The sequence below is a fragment of the Anomalospiza imberbis genome, chromosome 10 (genome assembly GCF_031753505.1).
Source record: "Anomalospiza imberbis isolate Cuckoo-Finch-1a 21T00152 chromosome 10, ASM3175350v1, whole genome shotgun sequence".
Taxonomy (NCBI): domain Eukaryota; kingdom Metazoa; phylum Chordata; class Aves; order Passeriformes; family Viduidae; genus Anomalospiza; species Anomalospiza imberbis.
Window position 1 is genome coordinate 21,648,086 of NC_089690.1, and position 24,437 is coordinate 21,672,522.

The window sequence follows — 24,437 nt, forward strand, 5'->3', positions numbered from 1 at the left end:
CCCTGTCAGAGCTCCCTGGACAGGGGCAGGTGAGCTATTCCTTGACCACCTCAGGTCCTGCCCCACAGAATCCCGGAATGGGTCAGGCTGGAAGGGACCTCAGTGGGTCCATCTGTTCCAGCAGGGCCATCCCAGAGCCCATGGCACACACTGTGCCCAGACAGCTCTGGGATATCTCCAGTGAGGGAGACTCCACACGCTCTCTGCAGTCTGTGCAGGGCTCCGTCACTGCCCAGGAAAGTTCTTCCTCATGTCCAGGTGGAACTTCCTGGGCTCAGTCCCTGCCCGTGGCTCTGGTGCCATTGCTGGGCCCCCGGAGCAGAGCCCGGGCCCTGCTCTGCCCCTCCCTGCACCCAGGGCCAGCCAGGGCTGAGGCCCCTCTCAGCTGGGGCTCCTCTCCAGGCTGAGCAGCCCCAGCTCCCTCAGCCTTTCCTGGGCACGGAGATGCTCCAGGCCCTTCAGCATCTCCGCAGCTTCCCCTAGACCTGCTCCAGCAGCTCCATGTATCTCCTCTCCTGAGGGGCCCAGAGCTGGACACAGCACTCGGGGCTGGCAGAGGGACAGGCTCACTGCCTGACCTGCTGCCAGTGCTCTTCGCAGTGTCCCCCAGGGTCCCACTGGCCCTTCTGGCCCCCAGGACACTCTGCCGGCTCGGGGACAGCTGGTTGCCTGTCAGAACCCCCGGGTCCTTCACAGCAGCGCTGCTCTCCAGCAGGTCACCCCCGGCCTGTGCCGGTGACCCGGGCAGTTCCTGAGCGTCTCCGGGCTCACAGCACCTGGATCTGCTCCGCACTCGGCCCGCGGCATGGCGGGCCCCTCGCTGCGCCGCGGGCTTCTGTAATGGGGTAAATCCGCGTGGGAACCCCGGGAGCGTGACCTGAGAGTGCCGGTCCGCCTCACGGGCCGTGTCCCTCGGAAGCGGCGGGCCGGGAATTCCGGGGACATTCTCAGGGAAAGCCGCTGAGGCGGCGGTGGGGGGGTGGTGAAGGAGGGCGTTGCCACGGCAACTCCCGCCTCCCGCGCGGCCGGAGGGGGCGGGGCTCGTCACCTCGGCAACCGAGTCCCCGCCCCTCGCGGCCGCGGGGGAAGGGGCGCGCGTGCGGGCGGGCCCCGCGCATGCGCAGTGCGCGCCGGCCGGCGGCGCGTGTGTTGTGGTGCGGCGGCGGCGGCAAGATGGCGGCGCCCGGGGGCTCGGCGGGCGCCGCGGCGCTGAGGGCGCTGGTCCAGCAGTTCACCGCCATCACCGGTGGGTGCGGGGCGCGGGGCGCGCCGACGCCGCGGGGCTTACGCGGGAGGGTCCCGCCCGGCCTTCCCCGCCGGCGGGCCGGGGGCGGGAGGCGCGGGCCGAGGCGGAGCGGTTCCGGGCGCGCTGCCCCTGCCCCCGGAGCGCCTCCCGCGGGGCGCCGGCGGTGTCAGGGCCCGTCCGCGGGCGCGCCCCGGGGCCGCCCAACGCGGCGGGGCTGCCTCGGCGCGGCGGAGAGCTCGCTTCCCTTTGCGCGGCGGCTCGGAGGCTCCTCGCGGTTGTCCCGGTGGCGCGGGTGCGTGTCCTGCTCCCTCCCTGCCTCTTCCCTCCCTCCCGCCTGCGCTCCGCCCCGGGAGCCGCTTCCCGCTCCCGCGGGTGGCTCCGACGGCCGGGAGGGGTCCGGGAGCTGAGCCCCGAGTCCGCCTTTGAAAAAGCAGAAATATCCTGCAGCGCGGGCGACTTGAGTTCGCAAACGGGGAGCGCTGGTCGCTTTTCCGTGGAAGTTCGCGGCAGGTGACAGCTCCTGCTTCGGGCTGTGTACTTGGAGCTCTTGACCCACTTTGTGTTTAAGCTGCTTCGCCGTAGTTACCCCTGGCTGATGGCTTTGCATGTCAGATGCTGCGGGAGTGGTTAATAAGATGTGTCAACTAAACAGCCGAAGGGAAGAGAAACTGCTGGAATTCGCTCATCCAGGCCAGCTCCGTTTCAGATTGTGTCCCTGTTCTTGGACACGCTCAAATCCTCAACAGGATGTAAGCAGGGAAATTACTGATCTCTCAGCTCTCCCTAAAGAATCTTTACAGAGTAAACCTTTGGAGCAAAAAGAACCTACAGCAATTGTATTTTCAGTAGTATGTGCCTGCGTGTGAGATATTTGCTGAAACCTGAATCAGAACAGGCAGAGCTGTGCTAGAGATTTCCTCCTCCTGACACCTTTTATGTTTAGACACGTTTTATGCTCAACATAAGAGAACCCCTCTATGCTTTCAAAACCGATAAAGAAATAACCTGCTGGGCTTCAGCCATCCACTGTTAAGTGGAGTTTTGAAGTTCTGTTTTTGCCTTGAACAGAGTTTAAGGTTGCATCTAGGAGTGTGTGGTGCTGGTCTGGCCGATGCTGCTGTGGTGTGACAGGTGCTCACACCTCAGTGCTTTGTATTAGTAGCTATTTCAACTCAGAGTTGTAAGTGTATGCAGTCACTCCTGTTTGTGGGGAAAAGGCTGAGGGAATGCTCTGCAGCATCAGGGATGAGGAGAAATAGTCCTGGATGCTTTCCTTTGATCCTGGTGGCAGAATTGTGTTTCTTTGGTGCTCTCCTCCAGGAAAGTACTGCTAAGAGAATGTAACTCCTGTGTGTCTTGCTGCCTTAAGTTTTAGCTTTCATGTTTTCCCGACTCTCTACTGCATTAGTGTGTAACTCTGAACTTCATATAAAGTGTTAGCAAGTTCTCCTCACAGCTCAGCCACACAAAACAAGCCTTTTCCAGCCCCAGAACCATGGTCACCCTTGCAGCTTCAGGCCCAAAAATATGAACCAGCAGTGAATTGAGAGCAGACTGAGAGGATGGCACTTCATAACCTGCAGCTGTAGTTGGACAATTGACCCCAATATGAAAATGGACCAAAACTTATAAAAGTGGGAAAACTTGTGGCCCACAAAATTGTTAAAATCGTGACCCAGGGTCCATCTTGGGTGTAGCCTCGGCCAGACTCTTGCACTGCCCAAGGTGAATCCTTTGAAGGCCTTTTAAATAAATACCTGCTTTATTCCTTTAACTCTGTCTAGCCTCTGTTCTGGTAGCCTCTCAAGGCATCAGTTTACCCCAAGGAAATGATGGGATATCTGTGAAATTTGCTTTGAAACTTAACAAATATTTAGAATTTTCTGTTTTCCAGCACGAGGACTGAAAGCTTTGTTATGCTGGCACTTTCCTCTAGAATGGTGAGGAATCAGTGAAGGCACTTGCTGTGTCAGTGTCTCTTTAAATAGTATCAGAGAGTTGAATTATTATTTTTCTTCCAGTTCTTGCAGATGACTGGCTTTGCATGACTCTGCAGTGAGGTGTAGAGTGGGGTGTCTGTGTTCCAGGCTCTCAGGTGTGGTTTCATTGCTACAGTTAACATTGAAAAGTGCTGAAAATGCAAAAAAAAAAATAGTTTGAGGGAAGAACCTGAACTTCTCATTGTTTTTTTGGGATGTCACTAGTTTTTATTTTGCACTTTCTTTAGCTCAGTTAAGGTCTTAAAAATACAGCTGCCTGTCATCCCAGTGTGCTTGTTGTGGCAGGTTGGGTGTTTTGGGAAACCAGTTCCCTCAGTCAGTTTGGCTTTCTCCGTGGTTTGATGTGCAGGTTATGTAGAACTGATTGATCTCCACAGTTTCAAAGTGTATTCTGTGCTCAAACCAGAGCTTCTTGAGTCTTACCCAGAAAATCTGAGAAACATCTGAATATGTTTTGCCCAGACTGATGTTGTCTGTGAGCCTGGTTTTGGGCAAAGAGTTGTTGTCATTTTGGTGACTTGCTGTGAAGTTAATAAGAATTACTGCAGATCCCAAAGCTGCTCCCAGACTGGTTCAGCTGCATTTTACCACTCTTCCTCTCTACCAGCTTTTCTAAAGGAAAATAAGCTCTTTGGCACTCCACCACTTAGGGAGAAGGTGCTGTAAAGAATTGGGTTGCAGGAGAGCTTTTTCTCCTGAGGGAGCTTCTGCTGATGGGATGGTTTTTGAGGAGAAGTTGGGACATAGAGGTTCATCCTCCGAGGAAAGACTTACAGCTGATGTTAGGAGCTTTTGCTTCATCATGAGCAGCAACATCAAAACTGGGATTAGTTGCACTTTAGGTATTCAAAGCCAGTCTGGATAGGGCCTGAAGCAACCTGGGGTAGTGGAAGGTGTCCTTGCCCATGGCAGGGTGTAGAACTGGATGAGCTTTAAGCTCACTTCCAACCCAAACTGTTCCATGATTCTGTGATTTGAATAAATGTTAGTCATTATACAAAGAACTCTGTAAAAAAGTACTACTTTCTCCCTCTTGGCTGTTTTTTTTTTCCTTCTTATAGAAACTGAGCTTCTGCTGGTTTGATTTTGCCTTTCAGCAGAATCAGTAAATCAGAGTGTCTTTTCTTCCCTCTCTAAATGTCTGTTACAAGTGGATAAAAAAATTTAGCAGCTGATTTAATATTCTTCCTGTTAAAATGTTAAGTCAGGTTTTAATTTTTCTTTGTGTATGCCTGCTGGTGTTGGAAAATCCATAGAATCATGGAATGGTTTGGCTTGGAAGGGACCTTAAAAGTCATCTTGTTCTACCTGCTGTGATGGTCAGGGACATCTTCCGCTGTCCCAGGGTGCTCCAGGTCTGTCCTTGGACACTTCCAGGGACGGGGCAGCCACAGCTTCTCTGGGCACCCTGTTCCAGGGCCTCCCCACCCTCACAAGGAAGGATTTCTCCCCAGTATCCCATCTAACCCTGCCCTCTGTCAGTGTGCAGTCATTCCCCCTTGCCTGTCCCTCCATCCCTTGTCCCAAATCCCTCTCCAGCTCTCCTGGAGCCCCTTTAGGCACTGGAAGGGGCTCTGAGGTCTCCCTGGAGCCTTCTCTTCTCCAGGTGAACACCCCCAGCTCTCCCTGCCTGGCTCCAGCCCTCACAGCTCCTTCGTGGTCTCCTCTGGACTCATTCCTACAGGTCCATGTACCAGGAAAATGTGTGACCTCTAGAAGAAAATCCAGATCATGCTAAAACCTCTCAGATGGTTTCCTCTAGGTTTTCAGTTGCTGGAGGAAGAAGCCTGGCAGTCCTGACTGCAAGCATTCCCTTCCCCCTGAGCTCTGTACGTTTGTCTCCTCTCACAGTTGTGCTTCAGGGATAAATGGCAGCTGATGAACTGTTCCTCCTAATTATTAATGCTTTGAGAGAGAAAGCTGTTCTGGGCGCTTCCAGTCAAAACGCTGTGATTTCCCTTTGGCATTCCAGGTGCCAGTGAAAGCGTGGGGAAGCACATGCTTGAAGCATGCAACAACAACCTGGAGATGGCTGTCACCATGTTCCTGGACGGAGGAGGGATAGCAGAGGAGCCCAGCACCAGCTCGGCGGCGGTGTCTGCCGCCCGCCCGCACCCCGAGTACGTACCCTGAGCACGGCCGTGCCGCCAGCCTGTCCCGCTGATGGCACTGTGCAAAGCACAGCGAGCCAGGCAGCTGTCACTTCTCACCACAGCATTACACACGCCTTTGACCTTGGTCAGTTGATTGCTGCAGCGTTGTTGTGGCTGTTCTGGTTTGTGAGTCTCTTGCACTTGAGAAGTTTTCTGTAGCTTTCACCTAGTGGTTTTTGCAATCAAAGACCAAGTCATTAAAGTAGGGATCCACTAATAAGAGAGTCTTATTTTTAAATGCTTCAGCAGTCTTGCTTTACACTAATTTGGCAGTTAGAGAATTCTCTTGGTTTGGTTCTTAGAAATGAAGCCACCTTACTCCCATTTCATAAATTCATAGAATTTAAGGTTGGAAAAGAACTCTAAGATCATCAAGTCCAGCCATCAACCCAACACCACCACCACATTCACCAGTAACCCATGTCCCCAAGTGCCACATGCATATGTTTACTGAACACCTCCAGGAGTTGTGACTCCACCACTGCCCTGGGCAGTCTGTGCCAGTGCTTTACAACCCTTTCTGGGAAGAAATTTGCCATAATATCTGACATAAACCTCCCCTAGCACAACTTGAGGCCATTTTGTCTTATCCTGTCTCTCCTTACCTGGGAGAAGAGTCTGAATTGTGAGGGTTTTATTGTGGTGGTTTAACCAGTTTGGCACTGGAAAGGCCAGGCCTGTACACCAGTATGCAGAGGAATCAGCAACTTCAGCACCTTCATCAATCTCTTACACATCAGATGCCTGCAAAGGGAAGAGACTTTGCACTTAAGCATGGCAGAGAGTCTCAGTGCTACCTATTAATGTGACTGCTTGAGATAAAGGGAATATCTACAGTGGTATAAATCACATTCATTAAATATGGTAAATTAAACGTAAGCCAGGCTTTTGTCTTTATGAAAATCTTCCACTCAAGGAAAAAGACAGCTGACTTATAGAGGAAAATCCTTGCCCCTCATACTTCTGAAGCACATGGATAAATTTAAATTTAAATAATTCTTTTAATGCTAACCTTTATAGCTGATGTGAGGTGCCTTCCTACTTGAACCTTTAACAAAGTTAAAATAGGTTAGTATAATATAGGTTAGTATTCTTATTTCTAGACAACTTCTGGCACATCAGTGACTTCAGATTTTTCTTGGAATACTTTCTTTTTTATACTCAACACCCTCCAGGTGCTGATCAGCTCAGTGTTCCTCCTAGGATGAGAGAACAGTAAATGTGCAAATGGAGAGTAAATAGCTGCACAGAGCAAAGATTGGAGGGTAAGAGCAAGGTCAGTGCATCCTGCTGACATCCTGAGTTACCTTTTGAATCCTGCATGGTCAACAGCTGCAAAGTGCACACTTCACACCTTGGAAGTCTGGGGGAAGAGGGAGCTCACAGACAGGATTTAGCAATGGCTGAATCTTTGTGCACGTAGATCCGCGGGCCAGGTGACCACACTGTTGTCACAGAGATGCTTGTGATTCCCTCTCTTCTCCGAATTGTAGTTTTGGATTATCTGTAAGTGTCTGCAAGTATAACTGACTGAGCTGTTGACATGTGAGGGAGCCCAGTTATGTAAGCCAAGAACTGCTTCAGAAAGGGGGGGAAATGGCCATATTGACCTTGTTTTCCTTCTTCTGGAAAAGAGGGCGGTGTGGCTTTCAGGTAGAAGCAAAACGTTTTCTGACAGACAAAAGCTGGTAATAAGGAAGTAAATATGTTTTTCTTTGTAGTAGCAAGGAAAGTAGGATGGCAAATGGATTCTTTAACATCTTTTGGTAAAGTTTTAAGAACTCCCAAGTTCTAACAAAGTTACTCAAGAACAAAAAGTGTTTAAATATAGATTGACAAAGCCTGGGATCAAGTTACTCAGGGATGTGTGTGATGTTTTATCAAAGGTCATCCATGCCAGCTCTCAATGCACAGGGTACCAGGTCCAGCAGCAGTGCCATGAGTGTGAACAGATGCTCCCTCGAGATCCCACTTAATCCCAAACCTCTTCATTCTGTGCAATGGTGCAGCAGCATCTTTAATTGGTTCAAGTTGCAGGAGCCTTGGAGCATAATGAGATGTGGTTTGTACAGTACTTGGAATATTATCATCTCTCTGATATTTTCGTTTTTGTTTCTTCTCCTTTGATAGGGATGAAGTACGAGCTCCAATTCCTCAAAAGCAGGAAATCTTAGTAGAGCCTGAGCCCTTGTTTGGAGGTAGGCTTGTGTTTTGTGTTGTTATTTTGAGTCTGATTTCTTTACCTTGAGGTGAGCTAAGTGACAAAAGAAAATCAAAACTTGTTGAATATGAAGAAATAACATCATTGGTATTGAAAACCTCACTCAAGGGATGCTTTATTCCCAGAGGTGCTAATTTGCTAAATCTTGTTTCATGAGACATTGTGAGGTGGCAGCCAATTAACTTAATTAAGTATGCATCTGGGGGCCGAGAACTGTGGGATACTGCTGTGGAAATGTTTGATGTGCTGGGATGGAAGATGGAGCCTTGGCTGACAAGTAAAAATGAAAAGGACAAATGCCTATGTCTCAAGATGACAGATCAGAAAGAAGGGCTGAACTCAGTGATTGCTCATACCCTTCTCCATTTCTTGTGCAGGAATTTAATTTGCTCTTTAAGCTCTGCTGTGCAGCTACCTTTCTTGTCCCTGTCCTTCTCATGTGGACCAGGTCATTTCTGGGCTGGCCTTTGCCATGTCAGATGGATTGAGAGCTTTGCCCTTTTCACCAAGGAAGGCCATGCAAGTGCTTGTCACTGCAGTGGCTGCATTTCCCACCCATGGGAAATGCTCTTTCCTATCATGTAGTTCCTGTGTTAGAAAGGGGAAGGAGGCCAAGCCTCAGGTTTACACTGGAACTGATTTTTTTCTTGACTCTGTTTTTCAGCATCAGAGAGGTGTTTAGGTGGGATGCACAAGCTGAGGGTGGTTCAGAGGGAGCACACAGTGCCAGGCAATACAGGAGCACACCACTTCCCTTTTTGCTGTACTTGCACTGATAGCAATATTAGCTTTTCTAGTTTTAGTCCTTCTAGCAGTTTTTTTTTCCTGTCTGTTTTGGGAGCTGGAAAATTTTGACTCCTTTGATATGCTTCAGTCCCCAGTCCCATCAAAAAACTTAGACTATGAATCACTGAAATTGACTAACTTAACTTGTACATACTGATGTGAGATGCATAAAGTACCAGCAATTTGAAATACACACTTAATTTGCATTTGGGCAAAAAGGGAATGACATACAAAGTATTTGCTTTCACTGAAGTGTTTTTGCACTTCTGTGAGCTTCATTGATATAATTTCATGACATTCCGCCTTGCTGCTAAAAGGCATCCTTCAGCAACAGTGAAGCTGGACTTCGAAGGTGTCAACCATAGGATGCAGTGACATGAAAGCAAGGACACACTGTGTTCATCTAATCCTTGCACTTCCCATCCTACCTGGATTTTGGAAGTGAGGAGTTTAGTAGCAGAGAAGGCCAGGTCTGCAGCAGGAAATACGCATCCAGAGGAAGATGCCCTGCTGATGCCTCTCTGAAGATAGAGAAGCTCTCTGCACTTTTTCCTGTGGCCCAACAGCGTTTTTGACAAGGATCTATTGACTCCTGTGGGTTTTTAGGATTCAGATCTGCTGATCCTAATGCTTGCTGTTCTTATACCTACCTGTTACACACTGACCTCAGGCACACTGTCACTGACCATCCACTGACCTGGGTCAGTGATTCCCTCCTGGCACTGTCTGATCCACCAGTGCCACTTGTGTTTCTGGCACAGAGCAGCCTGACAAAGTAGCTGAACCTGAAGAGATAATTGGTCTCAGCTCTAGACTTATAGCAGGGGAGGTGGTAATTTCTGTTTTTGAGGGTCATGCTGAGGTGGTTGTTTTTTCCAGCTGAAGAGGTGACCCTGTGTATTTGTGCCCTGCTGGATACATGGATCCCATCATTCAGTAGAAAGGATCCTCCTGGATTGCTGAGAGCCTCTTCACCTGTGCTGCCTGGCTCGAGCTGAGCCTGGCAGGGACATGCTGCTTTTGCTGAAGTGGTCCTTCAGTTGCTGTTCCAACTGAGTTTATGTTGTTCTGAGGTTGGCTTGTGCCTAAGCACTCAGGGTGAAGGAGATCTTACTCCCTGGAGTTGAGAGGTGTTATTCCCCAGCACATCCCTTGTTCAGGCTTGCTTTCTTTTTCCATGATAGGCTGTATCATAATATTTCCACTGGGTGTAGGTTTTATTTATCTTACTTTAATTTGTTTATTATTTATTACGTCTTGTAGCAATTGGGCTTTGAAAGTTCTGTCTTTCAGTTGATAGGAAAGGAGATAAGTAGCTGGAATAATCTTGGCAGGCAGTTCTGTTTTCCTTCCAAGTGCAGTGCTTGTGCTGTACCTTAGGACTTCAGTGGGACTTGAGGGTGCTATTTCTGATACCTTCCTGGGCTCTCTGTCCAGCTGCAGATAATCAGTTCTGAAGGTTTCCTTGCAAACAGTAATGCTGGATCTACTGGAAGAATGCGGCTGTTCAGTTCAGCCAAGAAGTTGAGACAGGATCAGGATAAGAGTTTAGAAAAGAGTAGAAATGCATTGTCGAAAAAACAAATGTGCTTCTTCATTAAAAAAAAAAAATGCTCATGGAGTTTAATCTTTTGAAGTTTTTCATCCTCTTGAAGGCCTTGGGTAAAACCTTGACAGGAATTGTGACAAAGTGGTGCTGTGACAGCACTGCCACTTCATGCTGAAGGGTCTTGGCGAGCCCATCAGAAGGGGCTTTAAGCCTCTCTGTATTGTTGATACATGTTTTGTTTCTGGGCTAAGGTTTGCTGGAGGGAGGACATGTTAGGAGATGGAATTTACAAATTGCCTTCTGCCTATTTCCATCCATCTCCAGCCCTTCCCAATGACCTCTACTCCCACATAGTCCCTGCTTGGGGTTCCTATTCTGTTTTCCTACACATGTGATGGAAAGTACTAATATGCATTTATTTTGATAATATACTTTTCAAGTAATTCTTTGATTTTTTTTTTAGCTCCTAAAAGACGCAGACCTGCTCGCTCAATATTTGATGGCTTTCGGGATTTTCAGACAGAAACCAGTAAGTGTCTACAGATCAGTAAGCCTGATATTTTATTTTATTACTTATAATGCAGATAAGATGGAGAAATCTTTCCTGTTGTAGGCTAGGACAGCTTTCAGTTGTTGAAACATTTTTAAATTTCCAATTGTGTAGCAGGGTACATTATTAGAAGTACAGAATCACAGAATTATGATTATCACAATATATTCTGTCTGCTTTGGTTTTGCTAACTCTCAAAAAAAACCCCTTTTTCTGCTCTAGAGGGAACTGAAAAGGAGGAAGAATCCTAACACCCAAGTAGAAATTAAATTCATCCACTAGATATTTTTCTTGTCTAGGCAGTGGGCAGTCTGGCACTTGAATTACATTGGAGTAGCCCTGAGGCTTCTTCCTTGGGCACGAGGTTCTCGTGGCTTTAATTGCTGTTTGCCCTTGGCTGTTCATGCACAGAATCTCCAGATGCCAAAGCACTGGCTGTTATTGCATCCAGGCAGTGTCACAGAATGTGATTCTGTGACAGCACACCACCAGGTGTTTCACATCTCAGTTCTGGCTGTCATGCTGTTGTTGCTGGAGTGCTCCTGAGGTGTAACCACAGAATCAGTAAAGTTGGAAAACTCTCTGAGACTGAGTCCAACTGTTTTCCCAGCACTGCCAAGGCCACCACTGCCCCATGTCCCCAGGTGCCGCATCCACATGTCTGTTAAATCCCTGCAGGGATGGTGACTCCACTTCTGCCTTGGGAAGCTGTGCCAGGGCTGGACGACGCTTTCCATGAAGAAATTGTCACTAATATCCAATATCAGCCTCCCCTGAGGCTGTTTCCTCATCCTGTCACTGGTTACTGGGGTCCTTGGACCATGTTCCCACACAGTTAGGGGTTGGCTGCCAAACTGCAAATAGGTGTTGATAGTTACTTTCTTTCCCCTTTTCCAGTAATGATGAACACAACAAGTATTGAAATCGCTGGCAGCTATAGAAGTGAAAATGCTCCATGTATAGAATCAATACCCTTAAATTTTTTCTCACCATCTTCCAGCCTGGACTAGCAGAGGGTATTCCAGCCCATAGCAGGAGGGGGTGCAACTGGCTGATCTTTAGGGTCTCTTCCAAACCAAACCACCCTGTGATTCCACTCTTAAGACATTTAGGGATGCCAGACATGTGAGAGATACACTGTGAGGGTTTATGGTGAAACTTTGTCATGCTTTTTGGCAGAACTTGACAGGTGGACATCACTGTCTGGCTGTTTCTGGAAAAGCTGCCCTGGCCATGAAATTCCAGATTATCTCCTGGCTCCTAGGGCTGCTCCACAGGGATGCTTTATTCCCTGTGTGTCTGCTCAAGCATGGTTTTTATGCTTTGGCCCACTGACACCTCCTTCCACACTGGAAAATTTTTGACTGTGGGATAGTTATTGCCCATTTCAGCTGACCTGGTTCCATAAAATACATCATGTATCGGCTGTGATTTACCTTTATTGTCCAGGGTCCTGTCTGAGTAGGAAATGTGTTCTGTATTATTTCAGATGGAATTGATACTCTTTAAAAGAAACATTCAAAGAGATTTCTCCACGTAAACTAAATCTGTTTCTTTCTTTTCTGTGGGATTGCCCCACAGCCAGCCAATGGAAACACTACAATAGAAATAGTCCTTTAAAAGTTAATATTGCTACAATCTAGCTCAGTTTCCCATTTAAAAGCATCACTGGGGACAAGTAATGACTTTTTTGGCTCCTTTGTTTTCAAATATTGGTATGTGACCCCTCAGGTTTATTAAGGTGTTGTTTAAAAGTGAAAGCACACGAGAAAGCTGAGGCGGGGAGGTTCTGCCCTTAGACACCAGCTAATCTTGTTCAGTCTAACCCTGGGACTCTCTGTAAGAGGTATCATGGGATTTGCACTCACTAGCTGCCCTAGCCCTGTTCTCCCCAAACCTCCTGGGAGCTCAAGAGAATTTCACCCCAGAAGCTCTGTGATTGAGCATTTAGGCAGAAATAAGTACCCCTTGTGAGTATGTGTAGTCTAATTCCACTCCCTTTCCTCTTGGGGCTGTGCAGTCCGGCAGGAGCAGGAGCTCCGGAACGGAGGGGCGGTGGACAAGAAGCTGACGACGCTGGCAGATCTCTTCAGACCTCCCATTGACCTGATGCACAAAGGCAGCTTTGAAACGGTGAGGGCTCACGTTTGGGTGCAGATCCGTGCACAGGGGAGGGTGTCAGGATGGATCCATGGCTGGACAATCAGGAGGTTGCAAAAGACTGGGCAGTGATAAATATTTGTTGGACTGCGTATGGGAATGTTGGTGACGTGTTGAAGGGCGTCACTGATGATGGTGTCACCTGGAATGGGCCCATAAGGATCATCGAGTCCAGATCCTCACCATGCAGACCACGTTGTTTTATGTTTCAATATCAGTGTGGCAAATCACATGTGGTGAAAGATTTCAGTGAGCAGGGGAGGCTGGTCAGAATGGGAAAATTGCATCCCTTGAACTGTCTCCATAGAAGATACAGAAAAGGCTGGAGTAAGATTGCTTTGCCTCACCTATGAGGGAGGACTTTGCAAGGGGCAGTGTGGTTTGCAGCACAGCCCTGCTGAGAAGCTCAGGTGGAGTTAACATGGCTGAGTGGCTTCTGATACCTGAGTGAGTAGAAGTATTTGAATGCAACTTTGCCATCAAGCTACAACTTCATCCTCAATGTAGCTGTTCTATAAAATCACAGTGGTTGTCTTTTACTTCTGGTGGTGCTAGGGAAAGTATCCCAGAGATATAGAACATGTCAGCTTTAAACAATCTCAGGTGTCACCTTTCCTGACTGTGTAGGCATAACAATTCCTAATTGTTATGATGTGGATCAATGACTTAACTAATGATTAGAGAACATGCAGATTGGCATATATTTTTAATTTTTGAGTCCGTAATTTCCAGATATTCTTCAGAAATTCCAGTTACTACTGAACTTTCCCCTGGTCATCTTTGAATAGATGAGACTGATGATGGAGATGATCATTATTTTTACTGCATGAGATGGCGAAGTAATGATTAAATGGTGCAATACAGATGTTGGAGAACCCACTGCACAAGTCTGCACAACTGACTGACTGAACAAAAATATTACTTTGTTTTCACATGTGCTTTGACTGCTGTGCACAAGTACAAGAGCAATGCTGGAGAACTTTTGGTGAAACACTGTGTGCCTTTATGGAGTCTCCAGATCTCATCCCATTACCCTCATCTCTCTTTTTATGCTTCCCAATTCACTGGGGATCAGTTGCCTTGTCACTAATTCCTCTGTTGTGAGGGTGCCCTCCACAATTTCCTTAACAGAATTCCAGCTGTGAGAGAATGCTGGCAGAGAGCAGCAGTGTCCACCTTGGGAAGGAATTTGGTGCAGTGGGAGCAGAGGAGCAGCCTGGAGCAGGGTTTACTTTAAAAGACGCGTGTCAGGTCTTCCAGCTGATGGTGCTTGCTGGGCCTGGGGTCCAGAACTGGGCCTGGGGTCCAGAGCTGTTGGTGAAACCAGCAAATGTGTGGCTAAATGCACCAGCAAGGGGAATTCACATGGCAACAACCAGTGCTGCTAGAGGAGCAGTCAGCAAGTGCCCTCTGAGCTCTGCTGTGGAGTTTGAGATGGGGGCTTGTCTCACCTTGGGTCTTGCTGGAAACAGATGAAGGCTTCAGCAGTGCTGATTGTGGCACCTGTCACAGTCAGAAGTGTCAGAGAGTGAAATAACTGATTGATGGATTTGTTTGTCCTAAAGTTTCTGCATTCTTATTCAGTCCTGAAAGGTAATTTTAAAAAGAGGGTGGGCTGGGGCTGGGGAAGGGGTTTGTTTATACTCACATTGCCCTGTTCTGTGCAGTACCTGCACTCTAAAGACCTGTACACTTTCTGGTGTTGGCACTCACCTTGCCGTGTTCTTGTACAGTTCTTCGTGCCATGGGATACCCTTCATTTCACACTGATCCTCCTCAACTTCATTGCAATGTAACTCTTCACACCTTCTCATTGTGCTGACCATTTCCCTTTGCATTTTACCTTTTCTGACTGCAAACTGCTCTACTGCTTCAGCCTGGGACAGTGTAGGGCCTCAGTGACCACAGTCTCCCAAAATTCATCTCTAGCAAGCTGCTGTTGGCTTCTCCCTTCTCTGTATGCTGAGATAAATGGATATAAACCATATAATAAACCAGAGATGCTCATCATATTCCAGAGTATCAAAGACTAAATCCTATCATTGTGATGCTCTTGTAGTTAAGCTTTGATCTAAGTGGGGTTTTCTTTCCAGGGTTGGTGTGTGGTGTGTTCCAGCCTCTGGAGGGGTGTGCAGGAACACTCTGCCAGGGCTGAGCCATGCACATTTATCAGAGAACCATTTAGGATTTAGGGCTTTGTTGGCAGGAGTGGTGACATCTGGCATTATGTATCTTTGTTGCTCATCAGCTGTTGCTGCTCTTTGGGTACTTTGAGGTTGGTTTTGATAGTAAGTACTTGTAATTATCTTTAGTTTTCCTCAAGAAACCTCACTTTTCTTGAGTAACAAGGAAGCTTTGTTACCAGTAAGGCCCAAAAAGTTGCTGTTTCATTTTAACCTAGTAATACTAGCTTTAGGAATAGGTGTGGTTATCTCCATGGCAGAAAAATTTTCGAGTGTTGAATGACATTTTTTGGGGTTCTTTTACCTGCTATATGTGAAAAAGCATTGTGCTCCACATGAAGAATAGCTTATGATCACTGTACTTGTAAAGTTCAGTGTGTAACTGACTAAACTAGAGTTCTCCCATTAATGTGGAATCTGTTAGGAATAAATCACTCAAGTAAAATAAATAAATCACACACCAAACATGACTGTTAGAGAGGAGTGGGGTTTTGTTCTCATTTCAGGCTGCTTTCAAGAATTGTAGGTCTTCTCTCTATATGCCTGTGATGTGAGAGATGATTGAATTTGAGGGGGACACACCAAATTGACTTAGCTTGCACTTCTCGTTGTGGGCAGAGATGGTTCTGGTGTGTGCAGTTCTGTGCTTAACACTCAGCAGGGTTTCAGTGAAGTGACTGAATGTCACATTGCAGAGTTTCAAGTCTGTCTATATGATTTCTTTTTCCCATTTAACAATAACCTTTTTTAGCTGCTCCCTGCTTTACAGCTGAGACTGAGGGGTTTTTTGTTTCTACTTAAAAAGCAGCAATCATTTGGAAGCTGATCTGGTCACTGTATTCAAATGGAGCAATTACCTGTGCAGAAGGTGCTTCTGGCCTGGTTTGGGTCAGCACAGCTGCAGGTACAGCTGTGGCTCAGGAGTGGCTGGGTGCTGAAAGGATCTATGCCCTGCCCCAGGTAGGAAGGAGAAGTGTGGCCCAAATAGGAAATTTCTTGTTTGATAATGTCCTGCTCTGACTCTCTGTCAGCTGTTATCTTCCCCACTGAGTCACAAAAATGTCCAGAGAATCACAAGGTGCTGGCTCCACTTCCTTCTTCTCTCTGCTGCCTTGAAAGGATTGCTTTTCAACAAAACTGAGCCAGCAGGAACCACCCCAACATTTCTAAACCATACATGTTCAGAGAAGTCAAATGAGAGGAAAACTTATTTTTAGTAGTGCAAGGTCCAGAGTTACACGGGGAGATCCAGCACTGGGCATAAACCAAGACTTACCTCTGAGGAGGAGGGGAATGGGGGGGGCACTTGGTGTTGGAAACAGAGGACCTAAATCCATCAGATCCCAGCTTTTGGGATACACAAGCCAGCTCTTGAGCCTTCCCTTGTTGCCTTGTCACTTACCAAAATTACCCTAATATAATATAATCTCCAAATCCACAGTGTTTCTTCTCCTCACACTGTTGTCCTTCCACCCCCTCAGAAGAACCCCTTGAGCTGTGTAAGAGAGCAGCAGTTTTAACTATGTCCTTTTAAATCTTAAATCCAAAGCTTGTTTTTAGAAGGAAGTTAAAAGTAATTTCAAAAGCTCTGCCTGTTCTGCAGGTGAAAACTCAGTTTGTCAGATTTTCTTTGTGGAATTTCCTGCTTGCATCCTTACAAGGTTCTCAGCTGGACAGAGGAGAGGTAGAGCCAGAAGTTTTCATTAATATTAAAAGATATACAGAGTAAGGGTAGAAGAATGAGATTCACTTTCCAGCTTTCTAATTACATATTTTTGGGAGTGTTCTTTTAACAGATTACCTGAGAACACAGGACTAAGGCAATCAATTGACTTAAATAACAAATATTTTTGTTTCCTTTAAACTTGGGCAGTGCCTCTAGGCCTCATCTCATACTGGTTTCTCAGAATTACTTTTTAAAATGCAGTTAGCTCAAAGCAAGTCCTTTAAATAAAAGCATGACAATTATATTTAAGACCATTGCCAATTACTTAGGTGTCACCTTCCCCACTTTTCTCACCTGGTGACCTGGATGCTGGCAGTGTAAATTTAGTGGTAAGTAGTTAGTTTGAGGCCCCTTGTGGGAATAGGACTATTCCATGCTTCTACCTTCATTTTTTTCCTTTGAGTAATACAAAAGCTGCCTCTGCAGGGCACATGGCCACACAGACTGACTTTGTAGGCTGAGATTCTTGCCTTGGTGAAGCTGAGTGTGTGGGGTTCACATGTCTGTCTGTCACACAGTGATAGGGCAGGCAGAATGTTCCAAACTGCACTGGCTAAAATTCATTTCAAAAGTAGAAACTTTGCTTTGGGAAACAAAGTAGTGCCCAAACAGCAAAATCTTGCATAACATCCTGATTCCCCAGAATTTTTTTATTCTTTGAATTCCTTAACAGTAGATTACCAGCAGGATGGTGAGCATAACTTTAATTTTTTTTTTTTAAAGCAAAGAGAGTTCCTATGCCAGTTCCAGTCTTTCCAGGTGGTAAGAGCATTCCTGCTGTTGATCTAGCCCTCTTTTTTTCAACAGGTATGACAGTTCAGCGATCAGAATTACATTCTTGATCAAACTCCTACCATTAACTTGCAACCAAGCAATCAGACAGTGCCAGCTTTGTGACTCAAACCAGTAAGATTTCTTCCTGCGCCTTACTGTCTCCCTCCCCACTTGCAGTCTGGATAAGCAGCATCAAAAAAGGATGCCTAATTGGGCAGTTGGACAGTCACAGAGTAACTCAAAACTTGGAGAGAAAAAGAAAACATGCAGAGAAGGGGTCCTGTTGAATCAATGCAAGTCCTCTGTCAATTATGCAGCCTACTTAACTAGATGGTCCACGGGTTTATCTTTAGACTGAGCAGGTCTTTGTTGTCAGATCAGTGGGACTGACTACACTTTTCCCTGAATAAATACTTTATTCAGCATTGCCATGTGTGTCCCCCCTCTGAGTTGCTTTTCCCACCCTGTGCTTGGCTTGTTGAAATCCAGCAGCTCTGTTCATCGATGTGATTCTGTAATTCAACCAGGCTCATTTAAAGCAGATCCTTCAGCCCTGCCTTCTGTTTTGTGGGTGCCTTTTCACTAGCTCTGTCCATCCTCCTCACTGTGAAGGGGTTTGGTGGAAGGTCTGGCCGTGGTAGAAGCCATCTCTGATCATTGCTGGCATTGGTGCTGTCTGGCCCTTCAGCCTGATCTAACCAAGCTTTTCCTTCTGCTTCCAGGCCAAGGAGTGTGGTCAGATGCAGAACAAGTGGCTCATGATAAACATTCAGAACGTGCAAGATTTTGCCTGCCAGTGCCTCAACCGTGACGTGTGGAGCAATGAGGCTGTGAAGAACATCATCCGGGACCACTTCATTTTTTGGCAGGTGAGAAATTGCCTGGGGAGGGATGTGTGGGTAACTTGGTGTCTTGGTAAATGGGACAGCGGAGAAAAAAATGATTTGGAAAAGATGGAATTCTCCTGGTGAACCTGCAGAAAAGGTGTGTTTCATGGAGTGTATGTAGCTTATGGATGGAGATGGAATTCATGGATATGCATTTGAAGGCATAAACTGCCTTTCACTTGTGCAATCAAGATGTCACCACGTAGTTTCTAATACATGGAGAGCTAGAGGCTTAAGTCCAGCTTTTCAGATTTACTGACAGCTGTGTGTACCATTTGCAGTTTATACTGCAGAAGAGAGAAAAACTCAGTGCATTTTCAAGGTACAGTTTGTTTGTGTTCCCTCTCCAGCCACTAATCTGCCCAATTTTGTAGGTGTACCATGACAGCGAGGAAGGACAGCGGTACATACAGTTTTATAAATTAGCAGACTTCCCTTATGTCTCCATCCTGGATCCCAGGACAGGTAAGACAAGTGGCAGCTGGTTTGCCTGGAGTTATCCAACATGGGAAGCACTGACAGTTGTAGTCTGGAATACCTTCCACTGCAGTTTGTGTTACATTTGGCTGAAGAATCTCTTCAAGACCTGAAGGACTGACTCAGCATGTTCCCAGAGGAACTAAGGGAATTAAACACCCAAAACTTGCAGAAATTTTGTGTATTTGAAGCTTAGCGAGTATTTTGCTTAGAAAGTGAAAATAGTTCCATCTGGTGGAAAAACTCTGAATTCTTTTTTTTAAGTCTTTCAAAAGCTTCTTGAAATCATGTGATGAGTAACTACAATATTTGTAATTGCTACATGAATCTGCTTTCTGCTCCTCCCACAGAGCTTTGGGAGGCTCAGCAGTGACTTTAAATTGCTTGTTAATTTTGAAATGCCATTTTGGCTTGGAGTTTTTGATTTGTTTTGCTTGTTTCTTTACCTGAACAATCAAACTTCTCCCTCTCCCTCCATCTCTTGCAAAGTTGTTGCTTTTTCTTTTGTATCCAGCAGCTTCTTTTATCATCATATAATGCAGCTGCCTGATTATATCATGTTGGTCTGGTCTCCTGTTTCTAAGGACTGAAGTGATAGTGCCTGTGATCAGAGCTGAGACCTCTGTGTAGCTGACTTAAACCACCCAAAAATACATACATTTTTTAATATTGCAGCTGAAGCTAGAATACTCTTCTTAACACTTTCCTTCTGGGAACAAATGGTGTTTGCCAAGGGTTAGAATCAATTTGGCAAGAATGGAGAAATGCTTCTTCATAAACTCAGTGGTTTGGTTTTGAGGCCAAATTCACCATTTTGTGCTCACGTTCCCATAGGTTAAAAGAAAATAATGGAAATAAAGTGTGTCTGTATCCGTGTCTGTCCCTTTTCAAGGGGGTGGGAGGAGGAAGCTCCATAATTATCAGGTGGTAGCCTGTGGGAAGCTGCAATATTAATAATATTAATAATACTACTAATATGTAGTCCTCAAACAGGGGCCCCTGCAGCAGTGAGTTGGTGTGTTTGACCACTAAACTGCAGCATTTGGCTGAAATTTTATTTTGATGCCACCTTTTGTTCCCTAGGCCAGAAGCTCGTGGAGTGGCACCAGTTAGATGTGACTTCTTTCTTGGACCAAGTGACCGGGTTCCTGAGCGAGCACGGCCAGCTGGACGGCCACTCCAGCAGCCCTCCCCAGAAATGCTCCCGCTCAGTAAGTGTGAGGCTCCCTGGGAGACAGCCTGAAGGAGCTGACGTGAAGCACTCTGACCTGTGCTTGTCCAGCTCTCCTGATTTCCCAGACAGACTCAAGGAGTCAGTGCAGGGGCATGCAGAAACACAGCGTGCCAGGGAATGCCGTCTCCCAGGGTCACTGTTTGTGCTTTTGGCACTTGGTTTGGATTTAGCAGTCAGAGTGTGAAAGGAATATTGATTACTCCATGCAGAACTCCAAGGAGAAGCCATTAATTAATTACAGCATGCCGAGCTTTCCCTGCTGTGCATTCCTGACAGGCTTAGTGGCTTCCTCTGGACGACTGATGTCCTTTTGGTTTTCAGTAGATGTTTGAAGGCAGTTGTGATGTATGTGTTGTCTGCATCCCACAGGAGAGTCTCATCGATGCCAGTGAGGACAGCCAGCTGGAAGCTGCCATCAGAGCCTCGCTCCAGGAGACACATTTTGATTCCTCACAGGCCAAGCAGGAGAGCCGGTCAGACGAGGAGTCAGAGTCGGAGCTTTTTTCTGGAAGCGAAGAGTTTATTTCTGTTTGTGGATCTGAGGAGGAGGAGGAGTCGGAGATTCCTGCCAAGCTGAGGAAGTCTCCACACAAGGACTTGGGATATAAAAAAGAGGAGAGCCGGAGGCCTCAGCCTGAGCCCTCTGCAAGGACTGAGCCTGGGACAACATCAAACCACAGAGTGCTGCCCTGCATCGATGCAGGGGCACTGCAGGAGTCACCTGACAAGCCTGAAAGTACCTTCCGGGGCCTGGACGTGAATGGTAAGTGCCCGTTTTTTATTGCTTTTGTTGTGGCTTTTTTGCCTGAAGCTGTTCATAGGCTGCCAAGCCTGGTTTCATCCCTTCTTTTAAAAATTCCTTCTGATTTCCTCCCTCCTTGCCAGCAGGCGTGTGAGTGATTCACCAGCAGCACCACTTGGGCACAGCAGTGCCCCAGCCTGCAGAGCCCTCTGGGGTCCCTGACTCGGGTCTTGCCCAGGAGTAAAGTCCACTCTGGTGGAACACAGGTGCAGTGTGCTCTGGGCACACTGCCTGGGGTCAGTCACTGCTGCTTTGCAAGAGTCCACTTTGAGCATTGTGGTAGAAATTTATCTCCACTGGTTGGAACCTTGTGTTTTGTCTCCAGTCCCTCACCCTGCTGTGCTGTCCCACCTAAAATCTACACAGGAGCTCAACTCAGCTGCCCTGCTGTTAACTTGTGATAATTTCATTTGTGTAGGACCAAAGGCACAGCTGATGCTGAGGTATCCAGATGGAAAGAGGGAACAAGTTTCACTGCCTGAGCAAGCTAAACTTCTGGTGAGTGAACTTAATGGGAATCCTTGTCTGAGTAGAGGAAAGATGAAACTGGAGAATTTCTGTGCCTGGGGGACACCGTTGAAATCTGATCTAGTGGGAGAGGTGTATCCAGGGGGTGCTTGCACTGTGTTCCATGTCATTCCTCTGGTAACTACTGGCTCTGTGTGGCTCCACTGCAGCTTGGGTTTTGTGTACACTCCAGTGTCTTCCTCAATCCCCACACTGCTCATTTCCATTATAAAATGGCTCTAAATGGCTTCTGCATTAATCGTTAATTACCATAAAATGCTCTCAGCTTTCTCATTTCTGGGGCTTTGTTTCTAAAAGTAGTAGATTCCCATGGTAAAATCAAAGGCAAAACTCCTCATTCTCCTCCATCATACTTCCACCCTCCCTTCTGGACATGGATGCTGGAGCAGACTTTGGAGGAAGTTCTCGCAAAACAAATGTATTACAGAATGTGGTGGTTTTGCATGGAAGGTAGAATTTTGGTCATTACTGTGCCTCAGGTGTGTGTCTCAGCTGTGCTTTGGGCTCCTTACCTTGGAGAAATCCATGTGAATGGCATTTCCATCAAAATTCTCCAGGTGCTTACCTGGGAGCAGAGTGTAAAGAAGTTACTGTGCTCCTGTTTGCTTAGAGTTTTCAGGAGACAGTGGCCAGTTAAGCTCATTTAAATGTAATCAGTCTAACAGCTGGAGTCATAGGGAAGGCAGAAGCACACCTCATCAGAAGGATTTTGTGTAGATTTGGGAGAAGAGTGTCCTATCTCTTACAAAAACAGGGGCTGTTGCCTAGCCAGCAGCTCTAGGAATATAGAGTATCCTCAGCTCAAGTTCTCATCCTTGACTCTCCTGCTTGAAAATAAAAGGAAGAAAAGCTTGACTGCCTTTTGAATGCAGCTTGTTAAGTAAATTTGCATGTATTATTAAATATGTAGCACTTTTGAATACTTAAGCAATTCATTTAAGCAGTACAAAAGTGTAATATTGAAATAAATCCTGACTTTTGGTTTAGCTCCTTTTATGGTCTGTGGGAGTTAAAGGAAATTTATCTCAGCATATGATTTCCCTTCTGCTCTACAGTCAGCAGAGAAATTTAGCTGAGTCAAGGTTTGTGGGTAAAGACATCTTTTGGTTGCAGAGCTGAACAAGCAGCCTTTGTGCTCATCTCATGTGATCTTCTGGAGCCTTTCAGTCAGATCCAGATTGAGTCTCAGGTGTTTCTTTGTGAGCATCTTTTCCATACTGATTTTTCTCAGCCTTTAGTTGCTTCCATTTTAAAGCTGGCCAGAGCTAGCAAAAGAAATTGCTTAAGGAGACAGTTGCACTTCAGGAGTTTTAACTGATGATACTCCCCAACACTGGTTTAAAAAATGTTTTATTTTTAATCATTGTGTCATTATTGACAAAGCACTGGCTTCCTTACACACTTCCTTCCTCTTTAATTCCAAGAGGTGCTTATGCTTCCAATATTACCACGATGCCCTTTCTTCCCCTCAAGCAAAAAAAAAAAAAAAAAAGAAAAAAATTTTAAAAGGCAGCACTTTTTAAAGGAAAACAGGATTTTTTCCCATTCTGAATTCTGTGACACTGGTTTACCTTCCTTTCTCCCCAGGCTCTTGTGAAACACGTCCAGTCCAAAGGATACCCCAACGAGCGCTTTGAACTGCTCACCAACTTCCCCCGGAGGAAGCTCTCCCACCTGGACTATGAGATCACGTTACAGGAGGCAGGCCTGTGTCCTCAAGAGACTGTCTTTGTGCAGGAAAGGAATTAGCACTGTGGCCTGAGTTCTCCCAGCCTTCCTCCCTCTCCTCTTTGCCCAGGACAAGAGTCGTTAAATATGCAGTTAAGGGTCGTGGGTTTGCAGTGCTGGAATCAGGCAGCTGACTGGCCCTTCCTTCTCCCTCCTCCTCTCTCCCTCCCTTCTCCCTCTCTAGTGACCAAATGAGAGTGCCCAGAGTTTTATTTTCTTCCTCAGCTGCAGAGAGCATTGGGAAGAACATCTTTCCTCTGCTTTCCAGGAATAAAGTAAAACAGTGATCTGTGTATCCAGCGTGCTGGAGCGTGGAGTGGCCATAATACACAAACCCTTCTCGCTGCTATTCTTAAATCTGTTTTGTTTAATTTATTTTTGAAAAGAGTGTGTGATGAGGCACGGAGGCATCTCTCTGTAAGGAGAGGGCATAACCTTCAGGACAGTCTTTCTTTTGTTTGGATTCCCTACACAAAAGGTCTCCATTAACCTTCCAGCCTTCTCTTATCCAACACTCTGCTTTTGGAAAGGAGTTGGGTTGAGCCGCGGTAAAATGCTCTGCTCCACCTACTTCAAAGGCTTCTAGATTGCCTGCCTGTTTTCCTCCTGCTTTAAATTGCCAGTGGACATAGTAAAAAAGCCAGCCAACCCCCCAGCAATCCAACTGTGCTCCATATGGGACTGACTGCTTGGCCCAGAGGGAAAGCTGTGAGTCCAGTGCTGGAGCAGAACCAGCTCCTTGGTGGGGGTGGGTGGGTTCTCCATGTTCCCTCCCCAGCATCCTCAAAGTGTTTCCTTACTTGCTCTCAGGATTTTGCAAATAACAAAGGTACTGTAAAGGTTTTGGATTCTCTGAAAACACCTGCCACAGAGACCTGATAGTCAGTTGGCTCTTTTCCTTGACACAGTGGTTGGTTTTTCTAGGAGTGAGTGGCTTTTCAGGGGTTTTACAGCACTGACAGCATTGAGCATCAATTAATGCTTCATAAAACACTTCCCAGCCTGGTGCCTTGAATTCCCTGGGATGATTTTTGTTCTATTTCTGTGTTCATCTACTGTCACTTACCTCTAAATTTGGAGGGCTGCATGGAAAACTGCTCCTTGGTGCAGGTTTTCCTTTCAGCTCTGGAAGCTGGCACCACAAGTCAGTGCACTGGTTTTCCTCCAGTGTCTTCTCTAGCTCTTGGTCAGTTGGTGTTTCAGCAGATGTTCCAGTGGGACAGGAGTTAACTGGCACAGCCCTCAGCATGGTGTGGTGGATTTGTGTATTTACAACTAAAAACTCAGTTTAACATGGTCTTCAATCACTGAGGACAAAGGCACATGGGACCTGGCATAACTGCTGACTTTTTCTGCCTCTCTCAGATGATTTTCTTTGTTAAAGACTTTAGTAGTCAGAAATTTACATATTCCAATTTTTCAATATATTTTGC

At 46.5% G+C, this 24,437-nt stretch overlaps 1 protein-coding gene across 1 annotated transcript; it reads left to right on the forward strand.

Moving 5' to 3' along the window:
* The first annotated feature begins 1,092 nt into the window (after positions 1-1,092).
* On the forward strand, positions 1,093-23,361 carry UBXN7 (UBX domain protein 7). Its single transcript, XM_068201210.1, has 11 exons — positions 1,093-1,246; positions 5,219-5,366; positions 7,530-7,597; positions 10,419-10,484; positions 12,526-12,638; positions 18,071-18,217; positions 18,610-18,700; positions 19,796-19,923; positions 20,316-20,709; positions 21,167-21,246; positions 22,864-23,361. Exons 1-11 carry the CDS (start codon positions 1,117-1,119, stop codon positions 23,023-23,025), a joined length of 1,527 nt encoding a protein of 508 aa, XP_068057311.1. The 5' UTR covers positions 1,093-1,116; the 3' UTR covers positions 23,026-23,361.
* The last annotated feature ends 1,076 nt before the right edge of the window (positions 23,362-24,437 follow it).